The 22,914-nt window shown below is 39.8% G+C and overlaps 1 protein-coding gene and 1 long non-coding RNA gene across 7 annotated transcripts in view; one reads left to right on the forward strand and one right to left on the reverse strand.

Moving 5' to 3' along the window:
• The window catches only part of SCUBE1 (signal peptide, CUB domain and EGF like domain containing 1), a 202,310-nt gene that overhangs the window by 160,531 nt on the left and 18,865 nt on the right, over positions 1-22,914 (reverse strand). For 3 of the 6 annotated variants that reach the window (XM_081005449.1, XM_081005448.1, XM_081005447.1), the window contains exons 3-4: positions 10,527-10,655; positions 549-683 (exon numbers count right to left, since the gene is read on the reverse strand). In XM_081005449.1, the coding sequence (XP_080861575.1) occupies positions 549-683; positions 10,527-10,655 (264 nt within the window). Of the gene's footprint in view, positions 1-548; positions 684-10,526; positions 10,656-15,340; positions 15,394-16,987; positions 17,038-17,072; positions 17,198-22,914 lie in introns of those variants that run through there. The other 3 variants (XM_081005450.1, XM_081005452.1, XM_081005451.1) reach the window with 3 other exon arrangements.
• Positions 17,223-19,987, forward strand: LOC308477319. The gene is made up of 2 exons (XR_013986482.1): positions 17,223-17,567; positions 19,657-19,987. It is a non-coding gene; the product is annotated as an uncharacterized lncRNA (long non-coding RNA).

Genomic DNA, 22,914 nt, shown 5'->3' on the forward strand with positions numbered 1-22,914 from the left:
CTAAGCACACCATATTCCTTCCCCCCCCCCCCTCCAGTTTCCATGGTGGTATGATAAACTAGTATCCCACTCTCTCTTAAGAGTGGTAAAATAAAATCAACACAATATATTGTCAGAAATCAACATGGTGTTATGATATATCTAGGGTAAGAAACTAACAGCACACAGACAATATGTTCTCCACATGCTATTTTGCATGCTTTTCTCTCAGTTAGGTTCCTGCAATTAATTGCAAAAAGCTTCACTTTCATGACAATGCAACTTGATCAGATCATACGAAGAGGCTGGCAATTTCTGCTATACCTTCTTGTGGAAAACAGACCTGTCCACCTCTTAACACGGTGTCATCCTAGACAGGCCCTGCATGTGTATATAAATGTGGACACCTCACTATTGCGAAAAGGTCCATAACAATATTTTTAAAAGGGAAATGCCACTAGAGATCCCAAACATTTAAAGACTCAACAGAATGAACTTAGTATGGTGTACAACCATGGCTGAATTATGACTGGCAGAATTGTTGCCTGGATCACTGACTGGAAACTTACCATTGGAGCGGTGAATACAGGTGTGCTGGTTATCACTTAGGAAAAAGCCTTCTTTGCACTGGCATTCATAGCTTCCCATAGTATTGACACAGATCTGCTGGCAGCCACCATTGTTATCCAGACATTCGTCAACATCTAAAGAAAGGTATTTTGATAAGGGGTGTTAGCAAACATGGAGAAAGAGTATGTCTAGAGTCAGAATCCAGCAAATCACCATCCTGGCCCAATTCAGATATAACAACCTTGGTTTGATAAAGTGAGTGAGAACAAGTGCTGTGCCCAAGTGCCTCCGACCTTCTCTTCCATGTCATAAAGCAAAACATTGTGGTTTGTCAAACAACAGTTTCACACTACATGGCAACTGGGAAATCATGCAGCCTTTTTTGTTGTTCTTCTTCAATACAAAGGCAGAATCAGATCAAAACATGGCTGCTTAGGGAGGAGCCCCAATTAATCTTCTGATCTTGGAGAACCAAAAATTCACCAGGTCTTGAGCAGAAGGTTTGAGAGATTCTTTTGTAAGATAAGCAGACCTAGGGTGGGTGGGTGAGGCCTAAAGACTCTGATAATTTTGAAGGCATATAGATAGGCATCTTCAAGTAATACATAAAGTAATGATTCTTTTGAAATTCAGGGCCTTCCCTTTCTTGCAGACATCTTCCACCTTTAACTCAGAACTACAGTGCTGCTACAATTTGTAAAATGGAAATAGCAATGACTTGTCTCACAGATTAAAAATGTGTTATTGGATTAGACCACAATCCCACCTAGTTCTTCACTGTGCTTTCAGCACTGCAAATGGAACAGAACTTGGTATTTACAAGCTGGGCATGAAGATGATGTTCCCAGAGCCACACCAGCTCTTCTATTAAAAAACTATTTGCATGACTTCTGTGTTTGGCAGGAAGTGGATGGCAGGATGGAGAAGATACCATGAAGAGCCGTTGTCCACTAACACATTCCTCTCCTAAGCCCCCAAAGGGCCACATTTACTGAAGAAGCCCAGGTTTGTAGTACAAATGCATAGCTATGCATGAGCAATCCTAACACAGGAGGAAGGCCTAAACTGATAATTTAATTTTTCCCTATTTTAAGATGATTTTAAAAACCAATTAAATCTCAAACCCAATGCTGACCTCTAGATTTTGATTAACTACATTGGGGTGGCCTTTAAATTAAGTGTTAAATTAAGTGTCTTCTTTTTGTCAAACAATGCTTAAACTTGGGGTGGATTTGACCATCCATGAGCTGCTCTCAGCACGATGTATTTCACTTACACAACCTGGAATAACCTTTGGAAAGCAAAGTTCCATGGTATGTTAAAAGCAGTAGCCAATTGCTTATCCAATGTAAAGTGCATTGAATTTACTAGCCTGAAATTATCTGTCATCGTCACAATAATGTAATTGGGTACTCATCTCTTTTCACAGTCCTAACCCCAAGCCTTTCAAATTTAGGCAATTTAAGTTCACTTAGTGAGGCTATTTGAGGAAGCAAATTGTTTTCTGGATCATTCAGGCACTGGCTAAAAAGGCATAGGTATTGCTGAAGCACTTTAAAAATCAATACATAAATGGAAGCATCTTTTTACAGATATTGACACCGCCCTAAGTAATGAAAAACCTTGTTCCTGCCATTTTGCAGACTGTAAAAGCTGTTCAGTCTGTCTGCTTAGCATCCACTTGAATTACATCCAGCTTCTTATAACAATGTTTGCCACAACTCAATCATAAAAATAAAAATCTAAATAAAACTTAATCAAGTTGAAACTAGAGGGGTCAGCTTTATTGCACTCGGGTCCTCTTTGATGGCTTCCTAAAGGCACGTGGTTCGCCCCTTTGGAGAACAAATGGGTCTTTCACCTGATGCAGAAGGGCTCTGCTTATGTTCTGAGTTGCACCCTTACTCTGCAGCATGCTTCCCCAAACTGGTGCCCTCCAGATGTGTTGGTGTTTTGGTTTCTAGTTCCCCATCCAGCCAAGGCTACATAAACAGAAACCTGTTTTTATTTGTGTTTGGCCACTATCTGGATCAAGGCAAGGAACCCAAGATTTATCTTCTATTTCAGCAAGGTAGTATTTTGACTTTTAGAACAACTACTGCTTGCAGTGTTGGGTCTAGTACTTCTGGCAAAGCCCTTATTTTACATTAGCCACTTATTTCCTTTTAGTTTCAACTGAGTAATAATATTTGGAAAATAGTAAATGAGTCAATGTGGTATCAAACAGTGGAGAAGGACTTGTTTACAGGCTTAAAGTAGTTAATAATGGCCGATTGTCCCCAAATGACCTCTAAAACTTCTGATGGTTTTCTGAGCAAGTGCCAAGTTTAAAAGATTACTTTTAAAAGTTGTAAAGCCTAAATCATGTTCATATCATTAAAGTTCTCCATGGCTTGCCCACATATCCCTAGCAATTTTGCTCAGTCCTTCAACACCACTCCTGGCAGGTGACTGAAAGTCTCCTGCTTCCTAAATACTCTACACTTTCTTTCTTTCTTTCTTTCTTTCTTTCTTTCTTTCTTTCTTTCTTCCTTCCTTCCTTCCTTCCTTCCTTCCTTCCTTCCTTCTTCTGAGGACTAGAACTGCTTCTGAGAGAGAGAACACCTGATCTTTAAGGTAGAAGGTAACTTATTACTTCAACTATATATAAAGATGTGACAGGCTAAAACACAATAGTGAATGCACAGCTTTTCTTAGACTTCAGTTGCTAAAAATCAGTTGTGTCACTTCAGGTTCTAGAGTAGGTGGTAAAATGCTTAACTCAGTTTCGGTTACTTCCCTCTCATTCCTTTACTTAGTTATGACAGGGTGTGACAGGTTTTAGTGACTGCCTTGAGGAAATATCTAATTAAAAGGTATCTCATAAAGCCACCATTAGGATTACTATTTTTGAAGTCACTGAAACAGGAGGGGAGCAGGGGAACCATTCCTGTTTATAATCGGAGACCAACCAGCTGACATTGTCTTGCCTCACCTGAGGCCCAGCTGGCGCACCTGGCTTCTCCCTGTCTACTCTTGGAAGACCTCTAAGGAAGGGAGTTTGGGAAATAAGATGGCAGCATGGGCTGCTAGACGTCACCCTCCAGCTGGGAGGGCTCTGGAGAATGAGAAGAGAAACACACTCGCAAGGCTTGATTTGGAGAATCTTTCTCGCAATGGGGCACAGCCTGCATGGGAGCCTTTAACACAGTGGGATGAGGTGTGAACCTGTGGCTTTATTTTTAATCTAAGCAAATAGAGAGAGCAGGGATGGGGAGCTGGTGGCTCTCCAGATCTTGTTAGACTCCAGTTCTTGCTGGCACAACCAATGACCAAGGATGATGGGAGCTGTACTCCAGCCACACTTGGAGGGCCACAGGTCAGGCCCCCCCCCATGCTCTGATTTAGAGGCTTCTGGTGCTTCTTATGCGCAGCAAACAGCTTATCTAGCCACCCCACCACCACTACCTGATGTTTAATGACTGTTGGGATTCTCTCGTACATCTAGAAATGTCATTTGCTAATAACTTGCTTAGAGATTGGGTACTTCAGACTTTCAGGAACGCTCCAGGGTCATTTATGCACTGCACATTTTCTGTAATAAAATCATCAACAGGGAAGCACGGCCAAAGGGTGAAATGTCAGTGACAAGGGCACATCTCCAAACTTCCTCGAACATTATCCTGGGAGTCCCAACCACACTGAATTGACCAGGGATGCACACAGCAGTGTTTATGTGTGTTTGTCATCCATATTTTGAAATTTAAACATGCTTTCAAAAACACCATAGCTGAGGCAACCATGAGTCTAGTCAGTCACACTTAGGTTGTAATGTGGGATTCTCATCCATCAGGTTTAATGCATCAGAAACAAAGTATTGTACAGAAGGAGAATTAAGCAAGAGGCCTCTTTTTTTTCATTTCCTCTTACAAATATTTTATGTTTATACAACACACAAATCTTTCCCAAAGTTGTTTGGTTTTTGTTAACAACATTCCGTGTTTTAACACAGGGGGGAAAACCCAAGTTGAGCTGTTGGATAATAAAAAGACAAACAAACACCAGCAGCAGAAACATTCATTTGGGGTTCTTATAACCCACACATTGCACACAGCTGTCCGAAGAAAGAAGAAAAACAAAGCAAAAAAAATCAAAATGGAAGAAAAAAAGCTTTGCTCTCTTTAATCACAGCAGTGATTATGCAATGTTAAATCAATTAATGCTACAACTTGTTGACATTTCACATCTGGTAGTTTATGAAATGATTTCCTACAAAACTGTAAATCTTCTCTCAATTGATGTTTTGGAAATTATTGCAATGCTTCACTTTAAAAGTGCCAGAAGTCAGGTAAAGCCTATTTTGTGAAAGGTTTTGAAACAGCAAATAACCTTCCCATGTACAGATGTGAAGTGCACATAAACTACAATAATGAAGACAAAGTTACCAGCAGTTGATGTGCTGCTAAAAGAATACTAAAGTTTCTTAGGTTTTTTTTTGTTTAACCCTATATTTGTATGGTCATAGTGCTGCTGTTGCAATTCCTCAGGCTCTGACAAGACAGCAGATCCTACCCTACCTGTTAAAACCAATGGTTTTTAGCATACTTAGCAATCTAAACCTCCCACAAATGTTATGTTACTGCAGTCCCCAACCTGGCAGTCTTCAGATGTCTTCCATTACAGCTCTCAACAGAACTCCCACCATCCCTAGTTGGCATGGCCAATGGCCAAGAATGATGGCAGTTGTGGTCCGAAATATATGGGTGGTGTCAGGTTGGAAAAGGCTGTTTTAGACTAAGACCCTTGGCCTTTTTCATGCTCTACCACACTATGCACATCAATAGTGCTGAATAAATAATGATAACGTTTGCATCAATCAATTCTTATACTGCAGTGACAACAATGCAACAACGGAATACTCTTGCTCTTTATAAGCAGAGAATTAAAAAAAATCATATTAAGGACTGATCGGAACTGCCGATTTGGAAATAATACCCTGGTCCTATGCATGGTTACTCAATGGAGCTTTCTCTCTAACAAATATGCACAAGACTGCAGCCATGTAGTCCAATCCTATACATGTTCGCTTGTGAAGCCCAAGGACATCAATTAAACCTACATCAAATGATTGCACCCGGAAAATAAATCTGAGAAGCCAGTATTGAAGAGCTATTGTTTATTTTCTACTTCAACAGATCGTGCTGATTTTATGAAGGCATTTTTAAGTCTTTCCATTTACGTGTAAAATAAGAAGGCTTAACATATTTTGCACTGGAGTCCCCAATGCTCAGCTGATATTTGACCTCACCAGTAGAAAGGAATGATGGGAAATGTCAGCATGTACGTACGCAAACACACACACACACACACACACACACACTCCCCAAAGTGTGAGAGGAAGGAGGGAAAATCAATTAATCAATAAGTCAATGAAAAAGAAAATCAAACAAAAGAGAACATCTGGACAAACATGCTACTAGCTTGTAAGAAAACAAAGTATTTCCCTCATGCCCAGGAACAGAAAGTTTATTTCACCACTGGTTTCAAATGAAGTCTTAAAGAAACCCGTGTTTCATGAGGCTAAATATTAATCTTGTGTCCACTGAACTGAACTTAAAATAATAATCTTCACGAAGAACTACTGCAATTTCAAGTGATTACAATGCTAAAAGCAATTATATTTAACCAGATGAGAATCTCACCATAGTTTAAATTCCCCACTGTGTCGTTTCTTGTTATATTTCAGAAATTCCTCAATAAAAATGTCAAATAGAAAATGAGTTGAGTTCCTCTAAGGACAGACTTGGAACTCTTCCAATATAAATGTGTAGCCAAGGAATCTCAACCAAAAAGGGCAGAAAGAAAGCTTGCTCATTTAGAGTACAAAGAAAAAAGATTTAAATAGGAAAGAGGGGGTAGATGACCCATCAATCTCATCTTCTCTAACCCATACTCCTCTTATTAAAATGGAGAAAGCATTTCAAATTTCTTATGAACTATGGTTTAAAACAGCATTCTTCAATCTTTTCAAAACCCGAGACTCACCAACACATGCATGTGGAGACCCATATCTTTACAAAATAAATAAATAATTAATAATAATAATAATAATAATAATAATATGCCGCGTATCTGACTGGGTTTCCCCAGACACTCTGGGCAGCTTCCAACAAACATAAAAGCATAATAAAACATCTAACATTAAAAACCTCCTGATACAGGGCTGCCTTCAGATGTCTTCTAAAAGTCAGATAATTGTTTATTTCCTTGACATTTGATGGGAGGGCGTTCCATAGGGCGGGCGCCACCACTGAGAAGGCCCTTGGCCTGCTTCCCTGTAACTTCGCTTCCCGCAGGGAGGGAACTGCCTGAATAATGCTGCGTTTCCCTTGAGAGATTGTGGACTCTCCTTCCTTGGAGGTTTTTAAGCAGAGGTTGGATGGCCATCTGTCAGGGATGATCTAGTTGAGATTCCTGCATAGCAGGGGGTTGAACGAGATGACCCTCAGAATCCCTTCCAAGTCTACAACTTTACAATTCTACAATTACTGCTAGTTCCAGTTGTCATGTTCACAAACTAAATGAATGTTTTATGTTTCATGATCTGTGGTCTAGCTGGATCGTAAGGTACAATGTGTCTCACTCCAAATCTTATGCATAAAGGTAACTGGGTAATACTACGAAGGACAGTCCTGCTACTACCTAAATCAGCAGGTGGTGGTAGAAGAAACCTTAGAAAAACAATCTGGGCTCCATGGAGGAAAGCCTCTGAGAGAGCGATCCAGGGAATATAACCATCTGGTGGCATTCGAGTGCATATGATTTTAATGGTGTCTCTGAAAAAATTTACACATCACTTGGGAAGACAGGCGAACTAATATCAGTGTACTGGAAGAAGCAAAGATCACCACAATGATTCTTCAACATCAACTTCGTTGGACTGGTCATGTTGTGCGGATGCCTGATGATCGTCTTCCAAAGCAACTACTCTATTCCGAGTTTAAAAATGGAAAGCGCAATGCTGGTGGTCAACAAAAGAGGTTTAAAGACTGTCTCAAGGCAAAATGTAGTATAAACACCGACAACTGGGAAACACTGGCCTGAGAGCGCTCCAGTTGGACAACAGCCTTTACCAAAGGTGTCATGGGCTTTGAAGACACTCGAACTCAGGACACAAGGGAGAAACGTGCTAAGAGGAAGACACGCTTGGCAAATCCACATCGGGATCAACTCCCTCCCGGAAACCAATGCCCCCACTGTGGAAGGATGTGTGGATCCAGAATAGGCCTTCACAGTCACTTACGGACTCATTGTTAAAACCGTGTTTACGGAAGACAATCTTACTCAGCTACGAGTGATCGCCAAAGAAGAAGAAAAAAGAAGAAGATGATTTTAATGTATGGGAAATAAAATTGTGAGAGTGGGATTGCAATTTAGTAGTGTGAGATGTAACATCTGTGAAATAAGGAAATAAAATAATAAGTGAAGTCTTGAATCACCTGGGGGCATAGTGTACAGAACTTTTAAAGAAAGGGGTTTAGAATATATGCATTCTGGTATGTATTGTTTTGTTTCGTTGGGTTTCACAAGAAAGCAGGCAGATATTTCAAGTCAAAGTGTGTTTGAAGGATAGAATCAGCACCGAGATGAAGGAGAACTGAACAGAATTGGGAGGTCTAAGCACAATGTGCTGCATATGGACTCAAGAGTCCCTTCTCTGCCCACATTGTCATGAGATGGTTTCCAACCTAACAAACAGGGGAAGCCTTTTTGAAGCTTTTCCTCCAGTTTTGAGACAGCAGGCAACGAATTCATATCTAACTCCCAGAGAAAGACTGTAAATAGTAGCAATGAAACTGAATAGCAGTTGGCCAAGATCTCCAGGAAATCTAAGCTCCTCCAGCCTTTAATGAAACTGACAATAGGATTTAAATTCCTCTTCAGTTTCCCTCTATGGTAAAAAGGGGGTAACTTGGTGAAAGTGGGTGGAGAAGGTTATCAGTTTCACTTGCAGCCTATGTATATGGAGGTAATGTAAGCTATGCGATTTATGTGCATGTCCATTCATTGTGCATATTTATCAGGCCTCATGAAAATGTGCACATGATCTGTCCATAAAGAGGGGATTTTGTACAGTTTTCTATACATACTCTTCAACAGGCTATGGAGCATGTAAATATTTCAGCCACATTTTCTACATTCTCTGCTCAATTCCAATAATTTCCAAGAGGCCATATTATGCACATTCTTTTGGGATTGTGCATATTCTCCAACAGACCTCAGGTACTGTTCATAGTTCAACTAAGGTTTCCAGTCTCTAGGCAGCAACATTTCAAAGATAAATAGAGATTCCTCCACAGGCAAACCAAAGAGAAAGAAACCAAAAAAGTTTGGATGAGCCCAGGAAGTGGTTTTTACACGTCTCTAACCATGACTAATAAATTTAATATATCTGACTGAAACCCACATTAAAAAATATTGAGCTTATCAGCTTTTCAATCATGTTCATTAATATTTCAATCTATGTGGTTTTTAAGGACACTGATAACATTTTGTAGACTATATATGCATCCATTCACAACATTAATAATTAGATACATACATTTCAATGGAGATGTAGAAAATCACTCTTTACTTTTATCATTGTAGATAAAACCTGCAAAGATTGAGATCACTGAACACGTGCAAAATGACTAGGAACAGGATTTTATTCTCTCTTAAATAAACAGCAACTTGATAATACTGAAGGTTGCTGAACCACCTTTCCCCCCTTTTCCCTTACAATTCTATATGTTTCAGGGAAAGGACATAAACTCCAACACTTTTTAAAAGAACAGTTCTACTTGCTTAATAGTTGTACTTGCTTCTGTGATAAATGAAATTTAAAAGCTCCCATCATAAGTTGGACATGGATGGGTTCTGCAGTTCCTCTAAACAAATATTTGCTTAAAAATGTAAACAAAGCAAATAATGCAAAACTGAAAGAATTATACAAAATCTACTCCAGAAATCCCTTCTTTGCCTCCAGTCACACTGAGTGCAGATTGACATCTTGAGGAACCTTTGGCAACAGAGTGGGAAGGAATCAGTGAGAGATACACACCCTCAGAAAAATGGAAGCACCTACCAGTTGCACAGGAATATTTTTGGATCCAAGCCAATGTTCTGCGCCATCCTGTTTTAAAACCCAAAACCTTTTGGTAATTGAAGGTATCATTACAGAAAATATCTAGCAGTCAGGGAAAGAGGAGGGCAATTTCCAGCTAGAACTAGATAGCTGTCCTTTACATATATTACCCTACAATTGCACAACCAAGGTTGGTGATTGCTAGAACATTTGCATGACTTTTAAGTGGAGCGATGAGCTGCAGGACTGTACACAAGCAGGTACCACAGAAGATAGACAGCAGGCATGCCTAACAGAAGTAGTTGCAAATGTATCCATTCTGAAGGAAATCAGCCCTGAGTGATCACTGGAAGGACAGATCCTGAAGCTGAGGCTCCAGTACTTTGGCCACCTCATGAGAAGAGAAGACTCCCTGGAAAAGACCCTGATGTTGGGAAAGATGGAGGGCACAAGGAGAAGGGGACGACAGAGGACGAGATAGTTGGACAGTGTTCTCGACGCTACAAACATGAGCCTGACCAAACTGCGGGAGGCAGTGGAAGACAGGAGTGCCTGGCGTGCTCTGGTCCATGGGGTAACGAAGAGTCGGACACGACTAAACGACTAAACAACAACAGTATTCTGTTTTAATAAATACCATTCATATAAAGCAAGTCACCTCCTCTGTGCTTGAAAGTACCTTGCAAGCAGAATGACATAAGGAAGATGCTTCAGTATGCAGTAAATGGGTCTCAGCTGAAGGTCAGCCATTAAATTATCTTGATCTCTTTCCCAGCCTTATAGCTACATCATTGCTGGCTTTGTCCGTATACTGAATCCCGCTGAGCAGGTGAGGCGCTGACCAAGCAATTTTGCTTTCACAGTAACTCACCAAGGCAGTTGTGTCCATCATGAGCCAACATGAACCCATCATAACACGTGCATCTGTAGTTGCCAGGAATGTTGATGCATTCGTGTACGCAGCCTCCATTGTAGAAGTCATTTTCACACTCATCAATGTCTGAAAACAGAGGAGAAAAACCCACAATTCTGATTAGAAAAAAGAAAAATTGGGGGGGGGGAGTGCATGACAAACATCATTTTATGCAGGGAAAAATAAAATGATTTACAATATTAGGTTACCTCTCACATTATAATTTCCACTAACAAGAGTGCAATAAAGTCATTCCCGTAATGCAAATCTAATGAGAAATGATATCTTCATTTGGCTACTTGAAAAAGAGCGTTGTGGGAACACTTCCTTGAAAACCATGGCTTACATTTTAGATAACAAGCTCCTCAGGTTTTCTAAAATGTACCTTGAAGGCTGTGTGTGTGTGTGTGTGTGTGTGTTTAGCTATTTATCTGCAGAAGTCACGCAGCCAGTGTTTTTATTTTCTTTCTCTAGAACCAGCCAAGTAACATGGGACTTTACAGAGTAACCAAACATAAGGAAAGATTCCTGACCTTAACTAAATGTCAGTAGGGAGATGACAAAACAAAGGGAAAGGAGACGCAAGTGGGAAATAAATAAATAAATAAATAAATGCAGTTATATACACACAGAGAAGCTGCCATGCTAACTCAATGACCCTTGATGGTCAAGTGGGTTAGGATTCAGTGGACATTCGTGTCTGTAGGCCTCTGCCACCTTAACGGTCTGCTGCTGAAGCACAGCAAATGCTACTGCCAGGGGCGGAGCAAAGCTGGCCACAGATCTGTTGGGGTTGTAAGCCAGCCCATTCCCATTCCCTAGAGAAGAGCCGAATGCGGACACCATAGGTGTGCCAGCATGGAGCCAATGCAGCAAAACCAACGGGCAAGTAGCAGGGCTTTGTATGCAGATGTGGTTCCACAATTCCACTTGGGTTGCCCTGCCTGGCTTCCTTACTCATTAGGAAGAGGATTTATTATGTTTTGATACAGGCTTCATGGAAAAGTCAGGTTTTGAGTAAGGTTCCGAAGGAATAGCATCACATAGGTACTTTGGGTAGATGTTTTAAGCACAAAGGGCAGCAAGAGGAAAGATGCAGAGTCCCAATAATGAAGAGCGGGACGCGGGTGGCGCTGTGGTCTAAACCACTGAGCCTCTTGGGCTTGCCAATCGAAAGGTCGGCGGTTCGAATCCCCATGAAGGGGTGAGCTCCCGTTGCTCGGTCCCAGCTCCTGCCAACCTAGCAGTTCAAAACCACAACAAAGTGCAAGTAGATAAATAGGTACCGCTCTGGCGGGAAGGTAAACAGCGTTTCCATGCTTTGCTCTGGTTTTGCCAGAAGCGGCTGAGTCATGCTGGCCACATGACCCGGAAAAACTTTCTGCAGAGCAGACAAATGCCCTCGGCCACTAAAGGGAGATGAGCACCACAATCCCAGAGTTGTTCGTGACTTGACTTAACTGTCAGGGGTCCTTTACCTTTAATAAACGGAGCGGAGGGGGGGGAGTTGTATTTTCATTGTTAAGTAAGCATGTTCTTTTAAAAATTACTGTGCAAATAATTCCCAAACAAAAAACCCTGAAGATGTTGACTGTAGAAGCTGAAACTCCTAAAAGGAATTAGGTGGGTAAGGAGTGAAACAAGACGGAACCTACCAAGATATAGCCATTATAACATGTCATTCCATTATTACATGCTGCTTAGAGATATGGGCTGGAGAAGTATAAATTCATGTGTTTTTGAACTTTATGCACATTAAGGACGCTTTATGGTTACAATGGAGTCATACATAAGAATAAAGAACAATAACTTTAAACAACAGTCTAGACACCCCTACCCTAAGAATTGTATCTGAGCTTGCCTGATGACAGACCTTCAAACCTGAGCTGTATTTGGACAGAATATATGTTTTTCTTTCATAGTATGCCTTTTTTACAATTGGATCTGGAACTAATTTGGGAAGCATAAATTGCAATTGACTTTCAATAATTTATGTTCTTGAACCTCTGTAGATATAGCCATCAGGAAGCTGTCTGCCTGCATAAATCTTAAACATCTTTTCATCTAAATCAGCTATCCAATTGCAAAACGTAGCACTTGGGGAAATCATATACAGCACAGTTTGGATACTAAAATGGCTCAAAATGTAATGTTTTCATTGCTGATATGTCAGTAGTTGCCTACATGGAAATATTTATTCAGACATCTGAAGGGAATAGATATGCCTGTATAATGTTGAAAGAACACAACTTGAACTACATGATCTATTGGTAAAGAAGTATTGGAGAGGAAATAAAGCAAGGTTGCTTAAAGATTTGGAAATGTTCTATCAACATGTGGCAATTCATAATCCATATTTTTGTAATGCTTATCTCAGAACACATCAGAATGTTGTGTGTTTTCTTTAAAACAATAATAATTAGGGCTATCATTCTGTCCCATAAATTTTAGTTGATCAATCATTTTAACTGATTGATTTGTTATGCATACATAACATGAATAAAAAATGATTATGAGGGGAGAAAGCACATTTTTGTCTTAAAGATAACGCATGCATGAATCAAAATAAATATATTCTTCTAAGAGGCATTCTGCCTTGTGTGAGAAGGAGGAACGCTTCATCCAAGCACGACTGTATATATTGGTAAATATGTGTATTAAAAGCAAACAAAATTGTTTTTAATATCTGCTGCCTAATTAAAGCCCTTTTTATTAAATCAAAATGTTTTAATCAATGTATTTATTTCTTCAGCTAAACTTTGCCAGTTTGGAATTAACAGACTGTAGCTAACAGCTTACGTATTTACTCATAATAAGATCATTGTGGCTATAACTTACATACTTCAAATGTACATAGTGTGTTACATAATTTAACTCTGTAAGTCTTATTATAACCACATAAAGTAGGTCAGTATTATTATCCCCAAATTCCAAATTAGGTGTCAGGGCTAAGGGAACAGTGCCTTGCCTAAGGCAATCAATGCATTTATATTTGAGATTTAAACAAGCACTTTGCATCTCATATTTTATGCTGTTACAATACAACGAGTCTCAGAACCATGTAAGCAATTAAATGTACAATTAAAATGTTTTCAAAGTATTCCTAAACTGAGCTATATGAGGGTTAACTAGCATATGGTTGGCTCTCCTCTGACAATAAAAGAGTGCATTAACTGACTGCAATGTTCTCAGCACTAGATGTTTCAGAAATAAAACATGTCTAAATGCAAAGCATTTCATTCACATTTAGTTGTGAAGTGGGTAACTGCATGAAGTGTGACTTTCCTCTACCTGTTCCCAGTTCATGTGCATTTCAGAATGGGAAGAAACTCTGCAAATGGTCGACTTTCCATTGTTTTATATAAGTATTATGCAGCAGTTGCTGAGAATGTTGCAAGCAGTTGGTGAACTCCTTTATTGTCACTATGGTAGAGCCAATGACATAATTTTAACCGAGTCAAATGCTTAAACTAATTCAATGATTAATGGATTAAATTTAAATAGCAATACGTACAATGAGACCATCAGTACAGTCAAAAGACTATCAATATCTTTTGAGATACTGGAAGTACATAATAATTCATCATTTAACAAGCAGATGTTACAGTAATATTCCAGAAACGATATAACAGAACTGTATTGTTTGGGGGAGCAGCAGTATTGGGGCGCAAAAATGATAAACTGTTCAGCAAATACTGCTGTCCCTGAGAACATAGAAGAAAGGACCTTCATATAATGGTATTTAGATCGACCCACTAGACTAGATCTGTTTCTTTGGAAAGGTTTTATTTAAGTTAAATTTCTCTGGCTTCAGAGTTAAATGAAAATTACTGACATTTAACAATGGAATGATGAAAGAACTCAAGAGCCTCAGTTTACAAACAATGCATAAGATCTCATCCTGATTTCTCTTCTTTTTTTTAAGGTCTATTAAAATCTACAGGTGGGGACAATCTGTTCTTCATAGTTGCTGATGGAATTAATTTATGGTGTAAAGGAAGAATATTTGCAGAATCAACTAACAATTTGAGTTTTCTGTGTTTATTCTAAAAAATAAACAATGATAGTGGGGTTGGTGAGAAAACAAATGAGCCCTCAAATCTGCACTCACTGATCAAGCCAGGCTCCCATCTATCTGCTAAACCTTTGGTTAATTAATCAAATGATTAAACCATTAAAAACTTGACCCCTATTTATAAGAACACTATCTGGGATAAAGTGTTAGCGCCAAAGCTGTATAACAGAAGACTCCTCTCTATTTGCCAACTTTTAGTAATTCTGCAAGCATAAATCAATATCACTGAGGTCTGATGTCCACATTTCACAAAAAAATTCAGAACACAGAAATGCTTGAGTATTTTGGTGTTTGCATTTGCATTGTGTGATACAAGCAAAGTTGGAAAAACATTACAGGGACTTGGAACATTTCTTGCTGGCCTTCTCTAACAATACCCAAAGTAAGAAACCAATCTTTTCTCCTTGTCCTGAGTGCTAGAGGACCTGAGGACGGGAAGGTCAGGGACAGTCAAGAGTCAGAACAGCCAATAATGATCATCAAATCCCACCATAGCTTGTGAATTGCAGCCTAAATGGTCTCCCCCCCGCCCCCCCGCCCCGGATGAGGGGAATCCAAACACTTCAAAAGATACTTGAATCGCATGATCATTTGTGGCATTAAAGAATGGTTTTGCCAAATTAAAGACTGCCATTTCTCTCTACTTCTGCTCTCTACCTAACCCCAAAACTTGTGTGTTTCATTTAAAGTTTGGGACCTTTAATTTCCCAGAAATGAGGAGCAGCCATTGCTTCTTTATCCAGCAATCCTAGGCGTGTAACTTGTTGCCTCTGAAACCTGGGAAAGACTTGCTCAGGTTGAAGTCTGCCTATTTATTGTACCTTCCCACATCCCCTCACTCCATGGGTAGGCAAACTAAGGCCTGGGGGCAAGATGCGGCCCAATCGCCTTCTCAATCCGACCCACAGACGGTCCAGGAATCAGTGTGCTTTTACATGAGTAGAATGTGTGCTTTTATTTAAAATGCATCTCTGGGTTATTTGTGGGGCATAGGAATTTGTTCATTCCCCCCCCCATATAGTCCGGCCCCCCACAAGGTTTGAGGGACAGTGGACCAGCCCCCTGCTCAAAAAGTTTGCTGTCCCCTGCCTCACTTCCTACTCTGGGTAACATCTTCCCAGTTAAGAGTCCTAGAGACCTCAAAAACAATTAATGGTATTGTCCAACTGTGGATTATGGAGTTGAGCGGTTTTTGTACTTTCCCCAGATCTATAATCATCCTTTTTTGCAATGGGTTGACCAGAACTTAATTTTCTTACAGAAGAGACTCTACTGCCTCTCATATCAATTACCTTACTGGGGATTTTAAGCAGATTTTTCCTTAACTACAAAGATGAACAAAATACAGACAACAAAAAACAGGCAACCTTGAGTATATCCAAATTTCCTGAACCTCTGTAGCAGTCAGTATATTCTGGCAGGCTAAGCAGCCACTCTCAACTTGACAAATAGAGTTTATCATTTCCTCGTATTTATTGATGTATTAAACGCGAGATTCCCTCCCCCCCTTCAGACATAAACAAGGTACTTGCTTGATATCGAGGTTAATTTGATTTTCCATGAAACAAAGAAACCTGTGCACGAACCCAGTGGTTCCCCTTCCTTCCAGTACTAAAGGAAGAGGCCTATATATCAAACATGGCCTTTGTTAAGATGAATGCATTTTGCCTCTAAACGCTGTGGCCTTGCAACTGACATGATTTTTTTTATTATTACAAAGAAATCAATTAGAGACCCGCCACATGCCTCTTTCTTTTTATTGCCTTCCAGTTGTCATGATGCTTTCAAGATGCTATTGCCTGAGGAAACTGTAAAAATTTTAAAGTCCTAAGGACTGTTTCTATAGACAAGGTCAAGGGTGAGCAATGGGAATGGGAGAGTCGAAGAAGGGAAACCTGGCCTTCATTAGGGCAAGCGGAAAAGGCACAAGTGCAACAGCTTCCCAGGGCTTGAATTGCTTTGATAAAAGGAGGTTGAAGAAGAGGAGGAGGAGGAGGAGGAAGAAGAAGAAGAAGATGATCGTGCTAATTAACATGGCAACGCTGCGATACTGTGTTGCCATCACTTGCAAATGGTCCCTGCTCAAAATATTACAAACTGTTCTTTGGGTGGCAGAAGGATGTAGAGTGGTACCTCGGCTACATACGCTTCAGGTTACAGACTCCGCTAACCCAGAAATAGTGTTTCAGGTTAAGAACTTTGCTTCAGGATAAGAACAGAAATCATGCTCCAGTGGCGTGGCGGCAGCGGGAGGCCCCATTAGCTAAAGTGGTGCTTCAGGTTAAGAACAGTTTCAGGTTAAGAACAGACCTCCGGAACGAATTAAGTACTTAACCCGAGGTACCACTGTATTTGGGGAGCTCCATCGATGGTCCAGACAGAGAGGCAAAGCATAAAACAGGCACGTCCAACTCCCGCGATCTACTCACAGTATAAAAAGACCGGCTGTGATCTACCCATTGTCATTGCCAGGAGTTGCTGAGCTTTCTTTAGGGGAGGGTACAGTAATGGAGCACAAAGGTGATCACTAACTTGATACCGTGACTGATCAAAGACACCCCCGCGATTGACCGGTAGATCGCAATTGAACTGTTGGACATGCCTGGCCTATAAGAATCTCATGGCACCCAAAATGGTTGGGACTTGCTTCTGGAAGCTTCCTGAAGGATCCACTGGAGAAGGCTGGTATAGCAAGCTATGTTGGGGCATCTGAACTGACACAAAAGTTGCACTGTGCCAGGGGTCAAATAAAAGAAGACATTGATGTGCCGCGGATACTCTACTTCAATTTAATCCAGTTTGCATCAGAACAGGAGGGGTCTCTAAAAAACCCAACATGCTAGGCCTTCTTGTGAAGTGGACAGTAAAGCCCGTTACTTCTTGCAGAGGTTGTGTTAGAAAAGGAGGCATAAATGTCCCAGGAGGTAAATATGACCCTGTCGAAAGGCCAGGCACATTTCTAAATAAAGACTGTTTTGTGTACTAAGCTTTTGTGAACTCGTTTTTGTGATTACTATTATTATTATTATTATTATTATTACTTCTGTAGTTCTGCAAGGTTATCTAATTCAAGACAAGCTGTGCATTTCAAGGCCCTTTGGCCGGTTCTTTCCTTGTGTGAGTTTGTGCTTACAAACACAGCTGCCGGCTGAGGAGACCAAGGCATCTGATGAAGGCAGGTTCCCTTCCCATGCTTCATTTCAGCCAGCCTCAAATAAACCTTTTTTAAAAAAATATTTTACTGATTTTATTTTTTTCCATTTATGATTATCATATGCACAATTATTTTAACAGTTTTGCTAATTTTATTGCGTAAATTCCTTAGAAAGATTCGTGACTAAGTGGCATATGAATTTTTCAAAATGAAGGAAGCAGATAAGCCATGGTAGCTTATGGGACCGTTAATTTCATAGTTTTTAAGGTGCCACAGAATCTTTGTTGCTTTTCCTGCTTTCTCTCCACATTCTTCCCACATGTGTGACTGGCAAGATATTTAATTCATTAACTGACCAAATTTATATTCCACTTGTAATAAAACAACTGTAATAAAACAATTGTAATAAAACAATTTACACAAGAGATATAAAAATTATGCATAAAAACAGTTAATAACAAACATATATAGATAATTAAAATCAACAGCAGAAGAGTAAAAAAAGAAAGGAAAACAATTTCTTTTTAAAGAACAATTCTAGTGAAGGTTTTTAACATGTTGAGCACTAAAATCCAAACACATTTATAAAAAGATAATAAAAAGAGATATATTTCAAAAAGGAAGAATAATAAAGAGAAAGAAAATATTAAATAGAATACAATACTCATAATCCTCACAAAACAAAATTATATAAAAAACAGAAAGAGAAAAAAGAACAGAGGAAAAATAACTAAAAGAATAGAAAAATAGATAAAAGAACTACTCCAGCTTCTGTATGCCTAAAGGAAAACAATTTCCAAGCCCAACTCCCCAATATTAAATGTTAGAAATTTTCCTGAAACACAGGGTATAAATTTATACAACAAAAAAATCAAACAAGATGCCCAACTCTGTTGATAAGCAAAGATGATTTTTGGGGAGATCCTGAGGGGTATCTGTAAAAGGGGGCTGGACCATTCAGCATACAGTAATGGATGGCAGATAGTGTCTTACTTTAAGAGCAACATTTAAATTTTCCCCACAGGAATTATTGGCAAACACTCAACAACAACAACAACAACAACAACAACGGTTACTTAGGTTAGAGAAAGGAGGGGGGTACAATCAAGGACAATGTGGGTAATCCTTTAACCTAACATGGAGATCAACTCAGTCTCTAACTGCCCTTGAGATGGTTTACAACCGAGGCCACCAACTTTGGGGGGCCAATAGGCACATGAATTGCAAATGGAGGAGCTGTTGTGGGTGCCACACACACCAGGACACACTGAAACCTATTACACTGGCTACAATAGGATGTGGTTCTCAAGCCAAACACTAGCGGAGGAAGGGGAGGAGACCCTGTGTGCCCCTGGAAAAATTTCTGTGGGCACACATGCGCCCACAGCCCCATTTTGGCAACCCCCTGGCTTCCAACAATAAAGTAACATAAAATCATTACTGTATAATATTTAAAAGTCAATATACATAGAATCATGGTTTACAACAACAACAAAATCAAACCACATTACAGGCCCAAACCCTGGTGGAATAAGCAGGAAGAAAGTAGAGATTGACAGCTGCTGAGGAAGAGGAGTCCACACGTCAGGTGCCAAAGCAAAGAAGGCTCTCCTCTTCTCAGCAAATGCCAATCTGAGGGTGAAATTAGACATGAAATAAAATGCGCATTTCCAGTTAAGGGGTGGATTAAACTGTTCCTTCCCCTTCCTTCATCTAGAGCTGGCCTTTTCTCTGCAGAAAACAATTATCAGCCATTCTATCTGATGCTATGTGTGCCCTTGAAAAAAAACAAACCTGTATGTTAAATGCAAACATGTATTTAATGATATCATGTTTAATTTGGCCCCAACTTGCAACAGAGAAGACAACCAGAGCAGTGCCCCATCTGAAGATTTTAATGCGAAGGCACATTCATTGGATCAGAAATCCCTTCTCAGCAACAGCTGCAGTCAGTTCCAGGAGAATGTACTGGAAGCCTCTATGGGGAAAGAGCCTGGGACTTAGGTACAGTGACATACAACGCTAGCTTTCCTCTCTTTTTTTATTACTTTATTGACAATCTTATACAACAAATATAGTATACATCTTCTTTAACCAGACATGAGTATGAATCTTATAAACAAAACAACAACCATATACAAGTAATACTCCATTTGTTAACAAACAATAAACTTAATTTATATTTCTACTGTCTGTTGTTTTCTTCTCTATTTACCGGTATTAACATAGATAACAAAAAACCAAAAAAACCCACCCATAATTGGACTTCCTATCATTTCCCGATGTGTATTTTCTTTCTGATGGTGAATATACCTAACATTATTAGCTTATCCTTTGTTTCCTTTCTTATACATTCTTAGAACAGTACTTAACCTTTGACTTATTTTATTTATATTTCATTAATCCAGGGTCAATCAAATGCTGCCATAGACTTTATGCCACTGTTGTCATTCGTAAATATCTCTTATGTTTTCCGTATTTTTGCGCGAATGCTTGCCTAACATACCAACAGTCACCAACAAAGCTATAGCATGCCCTGTGAGCTGGCTAATGCCACCTCCTGCTATCCATCACCTTTTCTGGACATAATGGTCATGTCCGTCCGTCGCCCACCCACACATCATCCCACAAATAGTGGTCTCAGCCCCTCCCTCTTGCAGAAGCATATGGCCTGTGTTTTATGCTCTACTGTACCTAAGCATCAGTACCCAACAGAGGATCACCTTAAGTTATCCAGGTTAGACAAAAGTCAAGAAAAATGGTAAATCACTCCAGCATAATCACCCCAGTATTCAGCACATGAAGGATCCTGCTAAAATGCATATTATCTGTAACTTTGGAAGGCAAAATTATATTTGTTGAAATGCTTTAGTGCATTTTATTGTCGTACTGTATTTTATATAGGATCATTTTACATAGGACCATCACTTTATATAGGATCATCTGTGGTGAGAGATGCAATATGAACCCCACAACAACAAAAATATTACTTTAAAAATGCATCTGGCTGAACCCTGTTTATTGCTTGATTCCTGTTTTTATGATGGTTTTTTGTTGCTTGTATTTTTATATACCACTCAGAGAACTTTAAACACAAAGCAGTTTAAAAAGTTTTTTTTTATAATAACTAAATAAAACTGCTACTCTGTCCTGCTACTAATTGGTACCCTAACCACATATATAGGGAGATAACTTATGATTACTTCAACCATACCAATTTACACACTTTTTTCTTACAACAAAAACTAAAGTAACCTTAAATTCCAAACAGCGCTTCATGCTTCAGTGTTTCTAACAAAAAAGCTCTGCTTTGATGTTCATGTTCATTCAACAGAAAACCTGAAAGTGTAATAGACCAAGTTTGAAGGGATGGGATAGTAAGTTGCACCAAAACATTCTTCTCCCCCTGCAAGGTAGAATTTTACAGAGGAGCTGCAAAAGGGAAATGAACATTCACCAATAACTGTACAGTACTTTATTCCTAGCTACAGCTTTCTTCCCTTACTCTGCAATGTTCTTTGTACCGCCGTGTTCATTTGCATTTGACTTCCCAAACAACAGTAGTTTACACTGTCATTAACTTGTGCAGCTAAGTACTTTGTCTCTATACTGTTTGCACTGCTGCTTCAGAGGGGATTAAACTACTGCTGTTCTTCTTAGCCAGTATTCCTATTATCAGAGTTAGAGCAAAGCTATCTCATATTCTCTTGCAAGGGAAGGCCTTTATGCACCACACGCCCTACAAAATCCTAAAATAAAATAAAAACAAACCATACTCTTATAGAGCATTATACACAACTGTTTTTGCAATTAACACTTAATATTCTAATGCAGTTGCATCGCCTCTATCGAGCTCTCCAAGCCAGAGGGTTTTTTAAGGACTTCCTCAATTCCAGCATTTCACAGATGAAAAGAGGGACACTTGAATAATGGTGCCACTCTGTACTCCCACAACAAGGACCAAGTTGCACTTCTTCCTTATTTGGTTTCAGAATTGCCTGCAAGATCAGTCTTTTTCAGCTGCTTCTGGATTGACCACTTAGGAATTTTGTTAGGTAATTTTTGAAGTGTATGAACGCTGTTATCTTACTTTCTATTGTTGCTAATAACTCTGATTTTAATATGTTTAAAGTTTATCTTTGAGAGCTAGGAAATGGCATACTACTTTCTCACAAAATATAAAATGAAATAAACCAACAGAACAAAGCACATTGTGCCTGAGTTCCCATTATCCTGCTGTAAAGGCTGGAAGCTTTTTCCTATGTGAAGTGCCCAGTATTTCTTTATTCGGGAATAATCACGTTCTGGTCTGCCTTCTCAGAGAGACTGTACCAGTTTCCTTTAAAAATAAATACACAGAAATGCTTATAGTTCTTACTAAATAGCTGCAATTTGTAACACATTCAAGTGGGACGCGGGTGGCGCTGTGGTCTAAACCACTGAGCCTTTGGGCTTGCCGATCAAAAGTCCGGTGATTCGAATCCCCGTGACGGGCTGAGCTCCCGTTGCTCCTATCAACCTAGCAGTTCGAAAGCATGTCAAAGTGCAAGTAGATTAATAGGTACCACTCCAGCGGGGAGGTGAATGGCATTTCCCTGCGCTGCTCTGGTTCGCCAGAAGCGGCTTAGTCATGCTGGCCACATGACCCGGAAAGCTGTCTGCGGATAAACGCCGGCTCCCTCAGCCTATACAGCGAGATGAGCACCGCAACCTTACAGTCGTTTGCAACCGGACTTAACTGTCAGGGGTCCCTTTACCTAAAGTGGGTTCAGCTGGGACCCAAGTCAATAAGGTGTGAGACACTTAATCTCAGGGTTGTGGGTTCAAGCCCCAAGTTCAGCAAAAAGATTCCTGCATTGCTGGGGGTTGGGCTAGATGACTCTAGTGGTCCCTTACAACTCTCCAATTCTATGAGTCTATGAATCTTTGCCATCTGGATACAGCAGTGGTCTTCAGCTGGTGGGTCTGGACCTGATCCAAGCTGGGTTGCAACAGGAGCACCACCACCATGCAAATATATGGTAAATGATTATGAAATGGGTCCCCAAATGCAGTGCTATTTTTCTAGAAAAAGAAGTGCCGGAATTCACCATAAACACCTCCCTCATTCTCTTAGA

Source organism: Podarcis pityusensis (assembly GCF_964106645.2).
Source record: "Podarcis pityusensis genome assembly, chromosome: 5".
Taxonomy (NCBI): Eukaryota; Metazoa; Chordata; class Lepidosauria; order Squamata; family Lacertidae; genus Podarcis; species Podarcis pityusensis.